Consider the following 20,560-nt stretch of genomic DNA (forward strand, 5'->3'; position numbering starts at 1 on the left):
TTCCTCAGGTGTTATTGAGTACCTGGGAAACAAATCTAGGAATGAATGAAAGCACTGACTATGCTGGAGAATATTGCCTGGCAGTGTGCTGCAGGTTAAGGCAAACAGCTGGAGCAGAGGGATGGGCTGATGGGAACAGTCAGTCATTCTGTTGTTCAGACTGCAAGGCACTACACAACTCAAACAGATCAAAATGGAAAGAGACAGCAGTACCTATAGGGTATGCAGACACCATGTTTACAAAGAACCCCTTACCTCAGAGGCATGGCCAGCTGCACAACTTCAAGGCGGGATATTTGTTTGAGGTTGAATTGCTGTAGAGTTTGCAAATTTCAACCCTCCTTGCAGAGAAGTGAGCCCTCTTATATTGACCTGAATTCACTGATACTTGCTTGTTTGGTTCCCTAAAAAACTCAGGTAACAGACTGGTTAGGTAAGGGAATAGGGACTCACTTGCACCTTCACAGACTTTGGTCCCCTAAAAGGGACCAAAAATCCACGGCTTATAGTTAAGGTAATTTGCAGAGTAAGTTTTCTTCTTAGCTATTCAATTGCCAATTAGAAAATAGTTAACTGGGCACAGCAAAAGAAAAAAACAAACCAAACAAAAACCCAAAAAGCCAACCCAAAAGCTCCTTTCCTTGTGGAGTTAACTAAGCAAGTAAAAGCTGCCTAGAGCACCAAGTTACTACTGAAATTGCTCAGCTGAAGTCAGCCAGCCAGCCTTTAAACTCAGCCAATGAATTCTGATTGATCCAGCTGCGTTCTACAGCTTCTTTCTGAATTGGAGGATGCTGCTACAGGAACTTGAATTTATGATCTGGCAAGGAAGCTGCTGAGCTGCCAACGTCTTCATCAGCCTGACATTTCTTTTCATAGGCAACAAAAACTCAGTGGGAGTAGAGGTGGTCTCCTTTTTCTTGTTTCCATGCAAGGAATATCCTATGATAAAAAGGTTACTAGCCTGATTGTGATGACAACTTTCTTTTTCCCAAATAGTGAAATGTCAGATTTACAGTGGAAGCTACCTCTGAATTTGTAGAGTTGAAATCAACTTTGTAAGCCTTAATAGTGCCTGCACAAGAGCAATTCCAGATCTTCAGGCATGATTTAGTTCCATGTCTTCACACATAACCAACCTGAAGCATCTTTGTAAGAGAGCATCCAAAGAGGTTTTCTCCAGTTTGGGCTTCTCTGATTGTTAACTAGCTTGTGCTGTTTCACTCATTTCAGCTAACCAGGAATTTTAGGTCAGCTGCCTAATTTTGCCTGGGTTTGTTTGGATTTGGTAGCTATCTGTAGGCAGTAGACTTACGAGGTAGGCACTTTAGAGAGATGGAGGGAGGAGGACTTAAAACTGCTTAAATCCACTTCCATTACATATTTCTGCATTCATTGCTTAGTGCTCAAGTGGAGGCTGCCCAATTGCCTGCGTTGTCCATCAAAGGTGGCCCTGACTTTGCTTTAAGCACAGACTTTGCTTTGGTTCATACAGGATGAATGCTTTACAGGCCCAGTGAAGTTCCTGTGATGGGCTAACATGTGGATAGGGTGCTCACGGGGCAGCTGGCAGGCAGCTGTGGTGAAGGAGAACAGCTGTCTATGGCCACTGACAGTGACTGCTCAGTCCCATCAGCGCAGACACAATCAACAGATTCCTGGGAACAACACATATGACCAGACATAATGTGCAAAACTGTACGCTTTATTTTGACACCCAAATTCATTATATGAGGCTGGGTAGGAATTTTTCTCATAAACAGCCTATGTGACTTCAAATTCGGTCATGAAAACTGGAATTTCTATATGCAGAGAACAACACTACACAAGAGCATATTTTTATTCTGGTAGCAGCTATTCAGATTTCTGTTGACTGCATCATTCTCCAAAAATTATCTTTTTTTTTGGAAGAAATTCCTCTTGCTTGATCTCGGACAGAAAGTGAACAGTGAAATCTGTTCAACCATTTTATTATCATCAATCAATCACCAAAACTAAAACTGATTTTAAAATATGTTATGTGCGTCCGTGAGGAATTTACTAGGACAATATATCTCATACTCTGATTATTTCATTGACTTTATTTTTATAGGGAAGAAAATCAGGTAAAGTAGTAATGGTTCACTGACTATAATTGACCAAAACCCCACAATAAATCAAAACCAGACTTCCAAAGCATTGAAATTATCTCATTTATCTTAAGGAAAAAAAAAAAAAAGTTAAAAGCACAAAAAGCATTTTGGTCAAATTTGATGTTACAAAACATTTTTATATTTATTTAATATCATGTCTCCTACTCTGTAGATATACTGTATATTTTCTGAAAAAATAATATGCAGATTATTGCATAACACATCTCTTCCAAATTAACCCAGAAATATTCACTAAATTAATTTTTCACACAATAAGAAAAGTGTTTTAATATTTTCCGTTTGAATTCCAGAGAGTTTTATCACATAAGATATTCTGTGGAAAGCAGCACCTATTTAATTTTTTGTAAGCCATTATGAAGACGGAATTGGCCTCAGACAAAATAACAGAGGTGATTAAAACACAAGCTGAATAAAGGAGCTTACTGAGTGGATTCTTTCAGAGTGAGTATTTCATCTAGACTCTGTGTGTGTGTGTGTGTGTGTGTGTGTGTGTGATATTTTGCATAATGGTCTACAGACTTCCTACAATTTTACTGTTACAGAATATACATATACAGAGTGCTGAGACACAGAGAAGTGGATTTCACATTATGTCTAGGCTTATTTAGGGTCACTGTCTATGTGGAATGAGTAAAAGTAATATTAAAAGAAAACAAATTATGAAACAGAAAATATTTCAGTATGCAAACAAAGAAAAATACTGTATTTTAGTTTAGAGACAGTTCAAGCATATACAGCATATACATCATAAAGCTCAGTGTTTTGTTGGTGTTTTTTTTTTTGTATTAGCTAAAGAAGCAGTCATGAAATTGTTGAATTGCCTTAAAACTTGACAACCACCTAGTGCATTCTTCTTGCTCACCTTTTAAAAATACACAATCTGAGATGGATACATTGCACTGCTGGAGTTTACAATATATTTCAAATTTACAAAAATACAGAAAAACAAGATTTCTTGCACTCAGATACTGAGCATTAACCCTTTGAGTACTAATTCCCACCTGCAACACTGCAGAACACATTCATCTGACTTACATGTTTTTATAACATTCTAACAATTATAATTGTCATCTTTATGTACACTATTAGGAAATTTATTCCTACATATTAAAAAAAATGAAGGTATAGTCTAATAAACTGCTAAAACCAGAGAAATATGGAGCTTAAATATAGTGAAGATTTCTGCCACATATACACAGAGAATTGCAAACTGATGGTCTCTCAATGGAATTTTCTATTTTCTCTCTGAAGCAATTACATAAGTCTGTGTGAAGACATCACAGCAAACTTTCTTGTGTGGCTGTACAGAATTGTGCTTTTTCTCTCATTTCTGGATCCAGTGTTCACTTTCCACTGTAGACATTCTTCTCACAGCTCTATGCTCCCATTCATTTTCTGAAATTTATTATTATTCTGCACCCTTCCTATTTGTAAAAAGCAGTTTTATTTCATATAGGGATCATTCTGATGCAGTTCTGTACTGTGAGTCGATGCTTTGTGTCCAGATGTTAATGGAAACATGAAAAAATCTTGCCAAGAGCCTTGTTAATAGAGAATGCTACTGACCCTGGAATGCCCTACAATTCAGCAGAAATCATGAACATAAAGAACTTCTCTGAAGGTCAAATTTGCATTAAAGGATTAAGACAATCTGAAATTTGCTAGGGGAGGAAATGGGTTTTCAGAAAGCAAGTGGTGAAATTAATAGATGGGTTCTAAGAAGGTGTTTTTAGAAAATTACTGAACTTCATTTTTCTTGAGGACTCGGGACTACATTGATCATGTAACTTAATAGACAATATCATATACACAGTATCTCTGAACTAGAAGAAGCTACTTTAAGAAAATAACTGTAGTCCTCAAAGAGTTAATGATAAAACGGCTCTACCTTAACAGATGTGGAAAGGTTACCATGGAACAGCTTACAGGTTTGTTTAAAAGGCATACTTTACAAAGAAGTGAAAATCTGTTGAGACAATTGCTATTACACTGCACAGTGCCACATACGATGAGTAGTGCATGCTCTGTAAAGACATTAGAGTGGACCCTTATCAAAGCTATCATATAACCTTATACAAAGGATTGTGCCACTTAAACTAGTGCAGAGTGATTTTTTTTCCTGTAGATTTATAATGCTCTAGATTAATATCAATAGGGTTTGTCACAGCCTTGTACCACACTTTTTTTTGTTCTTTTTTTTAAACACATGTAACACTATAAAACAGCAAATGGTATATCCTGACATATGTCATGCAAAATACAACCAATACAGCACCAAAGATGTAACAGAGACATTACCTAGCACTTCTCTCCAACAAGAAAAAGGACAGAACAGAGACTGTACATTACATGACTTTACAGGCCATATGCTACAGAAGGTTTTTAGAGGCAGTATCACTTTTGTATATCTAAAAAGCTGCAATTTTATAAAATCCTGTTTATCATTTCTACCATAGCCACTTCTGATTAAAATCCATGGCACAGTAATAATATTTTTCTACAAAAATAAATAAGTAAAAGTTTAAGATGCTGATATGTTTATAAAAAGTGTCTGAAGTTACTACAGAAAAAAAGTGAAAACAATGAATGAAAATGATGTTTCTAAAGAAATGTCATTCTGTATAACAAAAGGATATTGCCTCTCTTATTCAATTTTCTAGACTTAATTTTCTCACTATCTTTCAGAATAATTTTATAACTTTCTTTTAAAAATAATTTCACTTTTAAACTGTCACTATCCCTCTTTCTTTGACACTTTCAAAGAAAATGAAAAGCTGTACAATTTACTGATGAGCTACGCAAATATATCACCATATTTATTTTGGAATAAAAACAAAGAGGATGGTTTAGGGCAAAAAACACATTATGATGGCCCGTGAACTACACAGTAGTTTCATTTTTCCAAGGGCCAGTTTTGATATTTCCTGTACTATCTGAGCTGTATATCATGGCTTCATGCATGTTTCCCTTGAGAATTCCATTGTGATTTGTTGTATTAAATGGCAATGACTGTGTCCGTGGGTGCATTTCAAAGTGAGCTGGGTGGTGCACAGTGTCACTGTCTGGCATTTTACCACAGCTGTATATTACAGTACTGGCGTCGCTGCTTTCGGGCTGGTTGACGGTAGGGTATGGATCGCTCTTGGAGCAGCAGGCCCGTCTGTGACCCGACTGGCTCTCGTGTGTGCTGTGGGGACTGTCTGTGTGGGAGCTGTGAATGCTGCCGTCAATGCTCGAGGGGATGTGGTAGGCGTACTCCCTTTCCCCCGCAGACCTGTGCCGACTGAAGTAACGTGGCTTAGTTCTGCTTTTCAGACATCTGTGAATGTGCATGTTGGGTCTGAAGGTTCCCTCGTTGTGGACATGAATGTGAGCATCATCATCAAGCAGCTGATCACAGTGCATTTTTGCACAGCACGGTGTCACGGGCGACAGGCAGTTAACATGGTTCTGAACTGCTTGCAGGTTAGTGAGTTTGCAGTGGCTCGCTGCTGGGTGATTGAACACAGCTGACTTGTTGGGACACGGAGATTCCTGCAGACAAGGTGCGTGAACTTGGGTGTCACCATTGACGTTGACATTTGGGCGCACATTAACTTGCACAGAGTAGGTGTTTCTTTTGGATGGGCAACAGGACCACCAGCAATGCCACACGTCATCTCGCTTTGCACAGTGATGGATCAGGATGAAAAGCCCCAAGGTCACACAGAAGGCTCCATAAAGACAGCTAAATATCATATCCAAGAAATGCCCTTGAGACACTGCAAGTGCTCCAAAAGTCCAAGTGGCAGTAAACAGGAACAAAGTGAATGCTGCGGCTCGAAGCTGAGCCTTAAACGAATGCTCATTTTCCAATAAGGAAGAAGAAATCATGGGGCAGGTTGCCTGGGGAACGGAGACAGGGTCTGTAATGTGACCATGGCCCATGTCAGCGCTTGGCATTCTCTGCGGATCTTCTGTCTTTTCCTTCAGCTCATACTTGCGTTCGGGATGGCGCTTCAGCTGCACGTACGTGCAGAGAAAGTAAACACAGGTCACCAGCACAATGAATGCCACCGGCCCGTAAAAAGCACCAAGGCTGGGCTCCCAGGCCATCCAGCAACTGAAAACAATAACAAGAGAGAGTCAAGAACATTTCAGAGCCCACATTAGATGTGATGGACAACTGATTGTTGTCAGCGTAGTATACACAACAGTATCTCAGAAGTTCAGCTTGTGGAGAGAGGGAGCCTGTTTTTAATATTAATTAAGCTGAGGCATCACTTTCTAATTTTTTAATAGAATAGAATATATGGTATAATTTACAGATTATTAAAACTGAAAATTTCCAAGAAATGTAGGTCAGTTTAGACTCCAGAATTGCAGTGAAGTGTAAGACCATTTATGTCAATCCTTTTTAGTACTATTAAAAATGTCAGCACTAATACTTTGATTAAAAAGCAAATGAGGCATAGTTTATACATTCTATGTGAGCAATAGGAATGTACAGATTTCAGTGGTTTGTATCAATGAACATGGCTACAAATTCTTAAGCCTGAAGATTGCTCTTACAGAATTTTCTTCTCGTGAGAGAACAGTCTGAGTACCAAGAGAGGATGAAAAGACTTCCAGTTGAACTGTAACCACTTTTTGCAGTGAGCAGACCTCAAAGATATATGCCATTTCTGAATTCTGCACTGTTTCTAGCGTTCCTTGGAGTTCACCCATGTCAATTTGAATGTTCTCAGAAAAATTAGGGAAACTGATCTCTTTGCGAATTGTTAGTAGCACTGTATCATTGTAGCATGATCATGGTTTGCTAGTCTTTAAATAATATAACCATAACTGTTCTAGGGCAGCTTAAAGCAGCTCACAGGCCAGCATGAGTCTGAGAGGACTGTCTTAAGTACGAATGATCTGATCAAACAAACATGGGAGAAGAAAACACTAATGAAATCCTAGATGGAAACTGGCAGAACATGGGTTAGAGGGAGAAGGAATATTTGCCTTGTTTTGACTCTTCTCTATGATCTGCTTTTAGCCAAGGTTACAGACAGAGATCTGAGCAGGCAGTATAGCCTAGTACAGCTGCTACTAAGTTCTTATATCCTAAATATTGCATGGATTTCTGGAAAGAGGAATAAGTTACTTTATCTCTTGGACTTGGACACAAAGTAATGGGTTTAAACTGCAGCAAGAAAGATCTAAATTAGATTTTTAAAAAAGTTTCCAGCTGTTAGGACAATTAGGATAATACGCTGTTGGAATGAAATGTGGTCTATCCATTATGGGAGCATTTAAAGTACCTCAGATAAATAACTGTCAGGAATGGTTTGGATATAGCTAATTTCCCAGTGGGTCAGAAAGACAGACCAGGTGATCTGTCATGATGATTCCAGCTCTAGAAGTGACACTGTGTGACACTTCATATTCATTTAGGCATGTGTGATTAGTTGCAGTTCCTCCAGTTCCAGTGAGGAAACTTCTGATATCAGATTCTTGTCGAGCCAGGAATTATCTACAAGTTACTATAAAAAGGACAGAATGACTTTTTTCTCCCAGGCTGAGAACTTCTCAGCTAAATAGAGACAGTCCCACTGGACTTTACAGCAAGAAACTGCAGAATAATGACTTTGAATTTTTAAAATCTGAATCTTAAACAGAAACATACATACGTGTACTAATGAACTTAGAAACACTCCAAAGAGTATACAATTTACTGTTAGACAGGCACAAGAAAAAAGCCCCTGAAAGATATTTGTGAAAACACAGGTAAATAACCACCTACATTTAATTGGGTAAGCAGAGAAGACAAAGCTAGGTGAATACTTGAAATACATTTGAACCCTGTGTATTTGATGCAAAGTGTAGAGTGGAATGCTCCCAAGTGGAACAGTCTCATGGGATGCTGCTATTTCAAGTAGAATCTCACTGTGGATCACTTACAAAATCTATTTAGTAAAAAAAGTTCAAGTTTGTGCATCTACATTTACTTTACTAATACCATAAAAATGAATAAGGCATATAACTCACTATGCTGCCATTGAATTAGAAGCTTTTTACTCAATCTTATAACCATTCCTCATCTGTCCCTTGTTTTCTGTGCACACTGTAGCACCAGGTATTGATTTGCTACATTAACATGATGAAAGAAGTATAACCCCAGTAACTGCACCAAAATGAAAAATGTCTCATATTTATTAAAATAAATAATAGAGCTTTATAATACACTGTTGATTATAAACTGGCTGTTTAATTGGATAAATTTGAATAAATATATAAATATGTGTTGGGCCCTAGGTAGAGCATTCAGTTAGCCATGGTATGCCCTGATTTCTTATTGGAATTTAAATTTCAATTACATATAAAAATGTCTTTAAGGAGCCAGATGCTCACTTATGAACCGTTCTCCTTGGTTGCCACTTCTCATGCCCAGAACATAACCAGTTTCAAATGTGTTACAATAGATGCTCAAAGCAGTAACTAAGAGTGATGTCCTCTGGAGTATTGGTGCTGCCAGAGTACTAAAATATCCATTAGTGTGCCAGTCACTGCCATGCTGATCTGTTACACACTGTATTTAACTTTGCAGTCTAATTCACTTTCTGCTATGCTTTTATGGAAAGATTGAATGTACTTATGGATACCTCATGCTTCATGCCAAGAATTAGGAATTAATAACAATGTGATGCCTGGTGAGCTTGTGGAGGTCTACTGAACCCCTCCCTACACACAAGGACATGAAAGGATTATGACAGGATTGCCAGACATTGTGACTGCAACATTTCCAGGTGGTGAAAATCCAAAATAATTGGGTTTTAATGGAGGAATGGGAGTGAAGGAAATGGGGAAGGGATTTTTACTTGTCCTTTTCTTACATAATTATTTTTAAATTGCTTTAAGTTGCCAGAAGGATATCAAATCAAGGTAGATAATGAAATGAAAATATTTAAATAAATAATAGCTGCATTAGATATGATATTCATTAGGTATTTTAATATATTTCACTTATTCAGATGTAAATGAAGAGTAATTCTGTAAATGAAAGGTGATTGTATTGCTAGTAATGGAGTCAAATTGCTGGAGGTGAAGCAGCAAGCTCCAGATTAAGACATTGTTCTTTCACAGCTAATATTTAATAAAATTTTGTAACAGATATCATCCCAAATTGCATGCCTATACCCTTTTACCCTTTATGAAGTCAGGTACATTTATTTGGATAAGAAACAGAATCTGTTTTCCTTAAAAGTTTTATGATAGTGGTTTATACTTACTATGGTGCATTGCCTTCAATCCCATAATTATTGATATTGGTTGCTGCTGTAATCCCACATATAATGAATGGAACTCCACCACTAATTAGGTAAAATCTGTGGAGGGATAATAACGGATATTTTAATTTACCTGATCTGTAGTTGAAAATACTTTCTAAATAACTGTACCTTCTTAAAGTATTTTGGGAATAAAATATTGCTGAAATATTTAACAAGTCCCTAAAACCAGAAAAGCAAAGAATGAAGTACTATCACAATAAGAACTGTACTCTGTGAAGCAAAGAGCAGAAAGCTTAATATTTAATATTTATATGGAGCTAGTTTTAACAAACACTTGATTTATAATCTCAGTAAATGTAGCTACTATTGAAGCAATATGAAAAACAAAACATTGTCTAATGACAAAACCTAAATCCTAAATAAAGTTATTCCCCTCACCTAGATATTTATATTTAATAGTTATTAAATATGCAAGCATTATAAATTAAAAATATTCAGGCAAAGCACCTTTATTCACTTTAACATACAAATGCTACCAGGGAAATTCAGTGAAATGACAGAAACTTTTTCTTATCTTCCACATGACAAAAGAAAGGAAGCTCAGTTAGCCAAAAAGAAAAGGGGCAGTCCACTTGCTAAAATGTTTTGGTTTATTTCTTCACAGGAAAAAACTGAAGAAATCGAAAGGATTTTGCATATACCTAATTTTTCTTCATTCTTTCCAGCCTTGCAGATGCATTAAAACATGAGCACTTTCAAAGCTTCAGTAAGATCTGAAAAGTGTTAGTCTTTCTGTAAAGACTTGTATTGTGAGACAGAGAGCAGAGAGTTTCACTCTCTAACTGGTTAAATGCCATTGAACTACGTGGATGTCATTACAGAGCAGGATCATTAGGCTACCTTGAAATCCCAGGGGATCTCACTGAATTTGCCATCCTTCATGCCTATGTCCAAATTCAGCAAAATGAACCATCATCACATTTTCCATTTATATTACCAAAACACAGAATTATGCCTGGAGCACAGCACTTCCACCCTGTGGTCTCTGAGGTGGAGAGCACCAGCCCCCATTCCTGCAGCTGGAAGTGACCATGCTCAGAGCCAAAGGGAAAATGTTCCACTGCACCCAGGAGTTCAGCTGGTTCTCTGAAATCCTGACTCATCTCCTGGCTTTACCAATGCTCCTCAGTCACCAGACAAAATGAGTTTCTTTTCAAGCCACTTTGGTGTGGAAACAGTGTGCAGGGATGCAGACACTTCCCACTCACTGCTGCAGTGTCCCTCGGGTCTAAGAGGAACCTGGTAACCTGTGGGGCACATTCTGACCACAATCCAGCCACTAGGTTTACTATAAGGTATTATAAATATTAGGAAATGACACACTCATTGCAAGGTAGGATTTTTACAGAAAAAGAGCAACAGTAAGATTAATTAAATCAGCATTTAATTCAAGCCCAGAATTAGTGTTAGAATTTCTTAACCTCTTTTCCCACCTCCTTCCAAAGCAGAATTATGGGTCAGGCCTCAGAAAATTTCATGTTAGTATTTACAGTCAATCTTTGTCCTAATGGTCTAAACTGTAAACAGACCAGAGAAAATCATATTTTGCACTCATCAGGAAGCCCTTCAGATTTTATAAATACAAAGTCACTGAGTATATATTTTTTCTTCAACTTGGCTTATTCTGAAGAGCTTAACAAATTCCAATGAACAAGCTGTCTTCCTACAAAATCCATTCATTCACTGCAGTTTAATGATTGTAAATATCTTTTGACTTGAGCATGGTGAATAAGCTAGCTTAATAGCTTTTTATTATTTTTAACAAAGACATTTTCAATGGCATTTTTGAAATTCAGGAAATTACTAGGGTACAGAAATGAGGCATGGAAAAACTAATCCTAATTTATCTAAGAAATAGTAAGGAGCAGAAAAAATAGGAATACAGAAGGAAGTACAGGAAACTGCACTTCGAACTCATTTGAAGTGATTACACCACAAAATTTACCTCAAATGCAACCTATAATTTCATTTTTTGCAGTGCCACCACTTTTTACAGATTGGATACATACATATAAATCAATTCTTATCTAAAGTTTCAGACAAGCCAGTATTTGGGTGTTAGATAATCTGCTTCACAGCTCACTTTCAGCAGGCTGTTGAACACAACAGTAGCAACAGATGTTCTGGAAGCACTTTAGCTACACAGTGCTGCAAAAATGTAGCAAAATCCAGCCAAATTCCTATTGTGGCTTACAGCTAAGAGCAAGAAAATACATTCTAGAAACGACATAAAGGGAAGTCAAATGTTTCAGTGTACCTGAGGTGCACTGTACTGATACCCAGCACATCACATTGCACACACATCCCCCCCGTCTCACTGGGAGGGGAAAAAAATGAAAATAGCAAATAGAAATGACAGTGTATACAAATGATTCTTCAGTGGTGGGCTCAGGATTCTTGAAGGGTGAAGTGAAATAAAAGCTGTCGAATAGAAGAAAAGTCAGCAAGAGAGGAATAGGATTAAAATAGACTGGATAGAAAATATATAATCAAAGATACAGAAGTTAAATTAATTGTAAGAGCAGAAGTGCATGCTCTTGTCCATTTGTGTAAGCTTGTGGATACCTAAAATAGTGCATAAAAAAGAAAAGACCATATTGCAAAGTCACCAAAGAAAAGACATTGATCAAGAAGTTTCATATACACGTTAATTGTGAGGAAGTACACTTGAAATTATTAAATTTAGACCAGACTTTTCAAACATTACTTTTTATGCCATCATGAGTTGTTATCAATTTCTTCTTCATGCACATGAGATAAAGCAAATAATTCTAAAGAAAAAGCTTCAGTAGAATTGATAAGGCATAAATAAAAAGTGACAAAAACGTAGATAATAAATTGCTAAATTTCATACTTCTAGAAAACCTTTTATCTAAGAGAATCAAAGGGGTTTTAACATTAATTAATTTACCCTTACAGCCCCCTGTGTGGTCAATAAACAGTATTGTTCCTGTTGTACAGATGAGGAAACAAGGAGAGATTAGGTGTTCAAGGTCATGCAGGAAATGAGACTCCTTAACTCCCATCCTATGTTGACACTCAAGGCACCTCTCTGCTACTGTATATGAAGGGACTGGGCAAACCAAGGCATCTAGGATTTTGTCTCCAAGCCCAAGAAACCCAACTGCCCCTCTCTCAGTTCAGGCAGGAGCAAGATGAATATAATGTCATCTGAATGATCCCCTGGCCAGGGTGGTGCCTTCCCAGTACTCACTAAGCCAATGCCTGACTTGTGCAGGAGAGCAGGAGCCTGTGTGTGCTCTTCCCTGCACAGCCCCAATACCAATATTCACTGATATTTGGAATAGCACCACCTGGGCTTGTTCAGAGAACAGGTTTTCTAGCCCAGTTAAAGCAGTCCAAGTGTAAGGGTTGTAACTGGAGAGATGCTGTTCTGCTTCTTATGCTGCTGCAGCCAACTTTTGGTGTCTTTCAGCCACACAAGAGGAAAAGTAAGGGGCGATGCTCCTGTCCTGTGATGCTTGTTCACAGAATAAAGGAGTAATAAAGCTGTACCAGAAGCGTGAACCTTGTAGACTGAGCAAATACATGCTTTTCAACCATCTTTGCCCCCACCCCAAGAATATTTTCCTATTTTAAAAAAATCAATCTTTTTTCTATACTGTTTGCCTACCTTTTATTTACTATTTCCTGTTATGACTATCTTAGAATTTTAAAGCTTTAAAGGTCTATGTCCTTTGGTTCAGTCGACAGCTTTTGTCTTCCAATTACCTTTCCTACGTCTGAATTGATTTTCTAATTTTTCTCATTACACCAGCGGGGTGTCTCCTCTTCAAAAGAGAACATGCAGTAACCCAGAGTCAATTTCATCTGCTTGTGTTACTCTTCCTACCATTCAAGAACACAAACAAGCGAGACTCAGCCTACCAGTACTGGAGCCCTGTATGCAGCAGTAAGAAGAGCAATGTGACTGCTATGGTGAAGGCACACAAGACAGACAGATTGGCTGTAGTCATGATAGCCATGTATGCAAATCTTTAAAGACTAGGAAACCCCAGGGAGAAAATGAAATTTTTTTTTCCAGCTATAATTTTGCCTTGACAAGCAGTTAACTTATATAATATTTTCAAATTGTTTTACAGGGAAAACTATGAATTATCAGTGGGATGATTTGGGGCTTTGAAGCAACTGCCAAGCCATTGCTTCAATAGCCCTTGGGAAGAGGTTTTCAAATTTGTACATTGTTGTTGCTGGCCACCAGGGATGTCCTGATGATTCCTAGCAGGCTTTTACATCAGCATACATTTATTTACTGAAGCTCATTCCATCACATCTTCACTAACATTGTTATCCAAGCTAATTAGATTAAAACCAGCCTGGAAGGCCTGGAAAGCCTGGAAGGCCTCAGCAGGAGTGCAGCAACACCTAGGGCCTGAACACTGGGCTGTGCAGACACGAGCAATGGTGGGCAGAGATCTGCAGGAATCACTTTCCTTGAACATCACAGGGAACTCCGAAGTTTCTGCTGCAGAGACTGCCTGAGACCAGCAAGTACAATATTTTTTATTACATGCACTGACACAAACACAACCCCCCCCAACAGAGCAGCAGACACTGCTGGAGGAGATGCCCCTCTGTTGACATCCTGCCTTACTGTTCTCCAGCTTCCCTTCGGCAAGAACTCCTCTTGTAAGGCCAACTCTACCACAAAATACTGGGAGCTACACAGCCAATCTGATAGAAACAGGATCTTGTCAGCAGCAATGACTGCAATGGCCTGCAGGCAGCATCCATTCTGATAACTTAACATACAGTGTATTCTGCTAAGTTTATTTTCATAAATGTTACTCAGTAAGTCAGCAAGTAAAAGGAGAGTTCTACCCAGTAGTAAATTTCTTGCTTGAGTGTCTGGATATTCTCTAGCCCCAATTTTTTCCAGACTAAGAACCTTGACTCTGAATTTTCCCAAAAAGAGACCAGACCCTGGCTTTATGGGTGTAATGCAAGACTGACTATAAGGGGTTTTTTTCTGCAGAGGTTGGCAAAATGGCAATGTATCAGGAAGTAATTTATAAGGCTTCAAATAGTCCTATCCTACTTGATTAAGATGTACATATATTTAACTTTATTCCTCTTTGCATGCACAAATCTAGAAATGTACATGTTAGATATATATAAAGAAACCACTGAAGCATTAATTTTTTTTTCTGCCCGTAGCACCAAAAAAAAAAACAACCAACCAAACCAACCCAAAAAACCAAAAAAAACCCCCACCAAACAAAAACAAACCCCAAAAAACCAAAATGAAACAAACCCCATCAGTTTAGCTCTGCTTATATTTAGGGCACAGCTCATATAGGAAAACTAGACACTTGCAAAATAAACATCAAAATAAAAGAACAGTCACAGCAAGATGACTTTCCCTTTTCTTTTTCCTTGAGCTTGGATTTTGTTTTAACATCTTTGTGAAAATAATTCATATAGAAAATGGTCATTAACTTCAGAGCTAACCAGATGCCACTGTTCAAGTACCCAGGAGGCAGGCAGACAGATACGTAGCTGCTCTGTAGAACGCTGAATTTATGAGCCTGATTTTCAAATTATTCTTCCTGAATCTTTCATGCATCACATCATTTTGTGGTCCTTTTTCCTGGGAATTTTGATAAAATAAAAACAAGACTTTTAGAAATTATGGGATTCTGAGAATATACTTTTCCTTTATGAAAAAGACCCAACAATTTTAAATCCTAGACCCAGATACTGTTGACTTACAAACATATTTACAAATACTATGTTTGTTTTTCTCAATGACCTTTTTGAAGAGAAACAACCTGTTTCCTTCAGTGCTTTTCTCCTGTCTGCAAAGGAGATCTAAAGATGGAGAATACAGATTAAAAACAAAAAAAAAGAAAAATAATCTACTAACAGTGCTAAAATAAAGTCAAGCTTTAAATGGTAAATAACAGCAGAAGTAAGGGTTGTGTGAAAATCATATTTATCACCTTTTATGTGCCACTATTGTTATTCTCTTTAGCTGCCTATTCAGAGTCCACTTTTTTTTCCATAAGACATTTCACTCAGCACAGAAGAAACAAAGGTCATTGGACATGTAGTTATTAATTTATTTTACATGTACTGCTTCTTTCTAGATCTTATTGCAACTTATGATCTTTGCAAACAATAATTAATTAATTGTCAAAATGTCCTTCTGAGAATATGTATAATCTTTTCCATTGAGAGGCAGACACTAAACCACAGAAAGATGAATTTAAAAAATTGATTAAGAAAAGTCTCTGCAGACTTGTTTGCTCAGCTTAAGATGTCCAGGCCTCTATTAGACAAAACTAGCCTCTGTTTTTTTATTAAAATTGGACATGAGAATGGAGTTTAAATACCCTTCTTCATCTGTCCTTAAAGAGTCACAGGCACCTGGGCAATAAAGTGGGACAATGTTAGTCAGTGTCAGAAGATCTAAAACCTCACCTAACAAATGCCTTCAAACCCATTTGCTTCTTGTCACCTTTGAGTCATGAACAAGGATAGTGACACACTCCATCCACAATCAGAAGGCAAAAAAGGTACCTTTATTACAGTCTCACAATATTTATAACCAACATCATCCACCCAGAACCTGACTGGTTCTCAATAACACCTATAACCCAATTGGTTAATTAAGGAACCACCCTTCGGTAAAGACCTTAGGAGAAAAACAGCTTGTTCAAAAACACCAGCTGCCGATTGTTTACCATTTGTTTACCATTCTTTCTTTCTGCCTCCCTAAAACCTTCCAGACCAATTCATGGGAAAGCTTACCTGGCTTTCTCTCTCTCTGACCAGACTGTCCTATCCACAGCTTCCCTGCTTTGAGCCCACTGCCTGAGGTATTCACTCTGTGTCTCTGCCCTTCCATCCAGGGCAGACCATGACTCAAGCTCTGCCAGGCAGGGTGAGAGTTTAGGTCCTGCTGGTGGAGGCAGCCAAGAGGCTTCACTGAAGTGATTTATATTCACCTTCCTTGGTTAACACCCTCCATGGAGAGTGTGGCCATTATGACTTATCCAGAATTTTGCAGAGGAAAAGGAATTTACAGGCTGACAGTACAGTTGCAGTTTGCTTTACCAGGACCATATGAGACAGTCTAAGCCAGCAGAGAGGACAGAAAAATAAAAATGCATGTAACAAAAAGATACAAGATTAATTCAGGAACTTAAAAAAAAATTCAGAGAAAATTTAGAAGAGAAAGGAGATTAATTGACATAGAGATAACTGTATTGTCTCTTGGTGAACTAGACTAATTGAAGACCTATTGTATCTAAGAAGCAAGAGACACCTTGACTTTTTCACGTGCTTTATTGGAGAATGCCTTAGGGGCTGTTGGAAATCAGACAGAGATGATTCTTACAGTGTATTCCATGCTGTAGTATAACTCTATTGACTTCTATTCCTGCTCATTTTAATGAATAAATAACTTAGGGTAAGTAGGAATCCATTAGGAATGCACTTGTGAAGGGAAGAAGTAAGTAAAATATTAAGCATCATGTTGATGAAAAAGAAAATACATTTATTAGTATTTCTTAAAGATTCAGTATTTGAAAAAGTTCAAAGGTATGATGCTTATAGGGAGAACACTGTTTATAGTAGTGCTTGGAGAGAAATCATGGGAGGAGAAATAATACTTATGCATTGAGTATTTTTTATTTACACAATTATTTTATCCCTAGAGAACAAAGCAGCCCTTTCAATTCTGTTTCCACAGTTAATTTCTAGCAGTAAAATGGCTGATACCTTTGTTTGGAGGTATTCATTGCTACCTCATTTTTCCAGGCATTTGACTACTCTGGCATGGAGCTGTTAGCTGAAATCACTTTGCAGTTCCAGTCTACTGAATCAAACACAACTGCTTCAGCGAGCATTGCAGTACACCTCTAGAAAGTCAATTACCACCAGGACGTCCTTCTGCCTTTCAAAGGGGAGGAAAGAACCATTAACTATCAACCCTCATCAAGACAAGAAATTCTGATGGCACCCTGTATGTGACAATGGCATTTTATATAAAATGAAAGTGAAATGAAAAGAAAAGCGTGTAAAGATAATAAGTGCTGTACTCCTATATTGTCACATATTTAATACTCAGATCACTTTATATTAGTATCAATGTCCTATGACTGTCAGTAGAACCACCTTGCATCTTAAACAGAAAATATGGATTTCTCTGGTTTTACTTGAGCTAGTATTTCATTAAGGCTGCCAAAGGAACCAAATAAAATTACTATCATGAGGACATATATTTTAATTTGGTTTGACTGTGAAAGTCACTGACAAGGGGTTCTGGTCTATGTTCTCCTAAGACTAAATTTTTAAATCATATTTTTAAAAAGAAATTTATGTCAATCTTGTATTTTATTACGGCAGTGACCAAAATAACTTCCTGAATTCCCCTATGTTTCATGCATTTTAAGTTTTTGACACTCACTTGCTTTTTAGGCAATGTTTTTTTCTCAAGAAGAATGTTATTTCTTCTGCAGTAATTTTTAAAAAGTTTAAGCAGACCATTCAAGTCCTTGTTTTGAAATTCTGTAATTCTCAGATGACCTGAAAATGCAGTATTTTTAACTTTCATAGAATGAGAAGCTTTGAGAGTTGATTCAGAGGTTATTTATTCACTACTTGATATATTTTTGGATTCAGCTATGAAGCATATTTGTTGTATTAAAAAAGATATTCTGAAGCATTAATTTTTATTATGAGCTATAATGCCAAGTTAGAGCAAAATAATTTCGATTGCATGAGATTCACTGGTAACATAGGTGTAATACTCTCAGTTTTGTTTTCTGTTAAACTCTTTCACTGTACACACAGAGAATCATTCAGAAAATATTAATGACCAAGCAATCAATGTCACAAAGATGGGGAATGGTAGACCCAGCAGCTTTGTTCTTAGATTTGCTCAGCTGAGCATTTAAGACAGATATGTGCAAACAGACAATGAAAAGAGAATACAGGAACTCATGAGAAATAGCTCCAGAGAGATCATGCTAATTCTATTCTTCTAAATTCATGTATTCTTTTCCTTTTTCTCTGATATAAGTCAATGATCTTATATGAAGGGCAAGATCTTTGCCCAAAGTGCCAGGGGGAGTTAAAATTATTTAGAAGAAAGTGAAATATATGAGAAACATTTCAAAGATGTGCATTTCCAAAGAAACTTCATTGTTAATTTGCACACTTTTGGCAAGCCTTGTATCTTTTGATGCAAAAGTAAGCCCCTGTTCCAGAGGGCAGGTGATAAAGAATCTTAGCTTTCTAAGCTGAACTTTTATGTGGGAAAAACTGAAATCTGATTTTCTACAAATTTTACATTTGTCTTTGGTGTTTAAAACATTGCAAGGTCCCTTTGAGATCTTTCCCACAGTTATGCCATCTCTCTGTAACTTCAGCCCTCCCTTATGAAGAGGTATTTATCTTTGTTATTCACCTGCCCAGCCAGTCATGTGGAACCTAGAGAAGTTTAATGATCTCTATCGATCTCAGACCAACTACTGCTGAGTTATTAGACATGAAAAGCCTCAAGAACAGACACATCCTTAAACAAACTTTCTTTAACGAGATCAAAATAAAAATAAGAATGAATTTCCATTTTTCCATTACAGATAATTATAGGTGAAATGTGAAAATGTGAGCTTTAATGGTTCAAAGCTTAGCAAACAGGAATCTTAAATTCAGTCTTCAAAAATATCCTGCTTTTCTATATTAATATCACAATTTTTACTTTAGTTTAATAATTCCTGAATGATGAATGTTAGTGTAACTACTCACAGAGAGAATATAGTAGTGAGAAAGCTAAAAAGCATATTTATCTCTTCAGCTGGCTCTGAAACATTTCAAGCATCTTTTACAGCCTGTTTGATTGATACAAGCCATTAAAGTAATCAGTTTAGGAAATTTAACGTTGCACCGGGAAATCTGCCATTTCTGCAAAAAACTCCAAACTGTCCTTCTTCAATGAAAATGAAAATTACAGCTTCAGACATAATTGTATGTAAAACTGCTGAATGCATCAGCTGGTTTCTCTCACATAGCAGCGACTGGGTTGTTTGAGTCCTCTCAAAAAGATTTTAAAATTACACACGTTACGGCCACCGTGCAACATACATATTTTTAATATTTGATAAAGTCAGGTTTGATAGGTTGATATGTCCTCAAAAAGTGTTTTCCTATGAAGTGCACAGTGTAAGAACAGTGGTAAATTTCATCCCTCTAGAGTTGTTCAGTATATCCTATGCATATTCTTAAATGAAACCCATACACCATACTGAAGACATATTTAGACTGTGTATAAAAAATATATGGAAGTATCTCCATTGGCTTTTAAATATTAATACTTCAAAGTATTAAAGCATTCTTACTGTTTCTGAGAATTTTAATAATAAGGTAATAAATGCCTCATCTTCAAAGTATTGTTAATGATTAGGCACTGCATCCCCAAATTTAAACATTTGGTGTTTCAAACTTCTGCATCTCTTTACAATGTACAATTGTGAAGTTTAAAATTATGTGCTAATCACAATTTACTGCTACCTTCCATTTAGTTAGGTAATTTGGTTTATTTTCAACTGCATGTATCTAAAATCTAATCACACAGCTATAGCAAGATGTATCCTCAGGCAAAGTGAGAGGACAAACAGTCTTGTTTAAGACATGAAGAAACCACACACTAAATAAAAATAATATAATTTGGATTATTAAATCTTCCTGGTCTACAAGAAGTATTCAGTCACAAACCCAGAGGGCCATTTAAAATTGAAAAGCATTTACACAGAAGATCCATGGAAACCACAAAATCCTTTCTGCTGAATCTTTTCAGCTACCAAGCTTTCAGCTATCAGACCCACATCTTTTGAGAAGAGATCAAACAGTTTCCCAAAAGGAATTTTTTCAGACATGAAAAGCATACATGCAGGTTTCGAATTCCTCTTAAGACCTCTGTGGTAAAGAAAGGAACTCTGTGTTTTAATTTGGTTCCCATTTTAAAATATTTTTATTTTTTTAATAGTTCTAGTATTTTTAGGGTTTCCCACAGGTCATGACTTGAGGAGAGAGCATCTCTTAAAGTTAAGAAAAAGGAGTAGACAT

The 20,560-nt window shown here is 37.0% G+C and overlaps 1 protein-coding gene across 2 annotated transcripts in view; it reads right to left on the bottom strand.

Moving 5' to 3' along the window:
* Positions 1–1,689: 1,689 nt before the first annotated feature.
* Positions 1,690–20,560, bottom strand: part of ADGRA1 (adhesion G protein-coupled receptor A1) — a 259,550-nt gene continuing 240,679 nt past the window's right edge. For both annotated transcript variants that reach the window (XM_038141334.1, XM_038141335.1), the window contains 2 exons: positions 9,407–9,502; positions 1,690–6,255 (listed from right to left, as the gene is read on the bottom strand). In XM_038141334.1, coding sequence (XP_037997262.1) covers positions 5,034–6,255; positions 9,407–9,502 — 1,318 coding nt within the window. In that variant the 3' untranslated portion in view covers positions 1,690–5,033. The remainder of the gene's footprint in view (positions 6,256–9,406; positions 9,503–20,560) is intronic.

Source organism: Motacilla alba, chromosome 6, assembly GCF_015832195.1.
Source record: "Motacilla alba alba isolate MOTALB_02 chromosome 6, Motacilla_alba_V1.0_pri, whole genome shotgun sequence".
Classification (NCBI taxonomy): domain Eukaryota; kingdom Metazoa; phylum Chordata; class Aves; order Passeriformes; family Motacillidae; genus Motacilla; species Motacilla alba.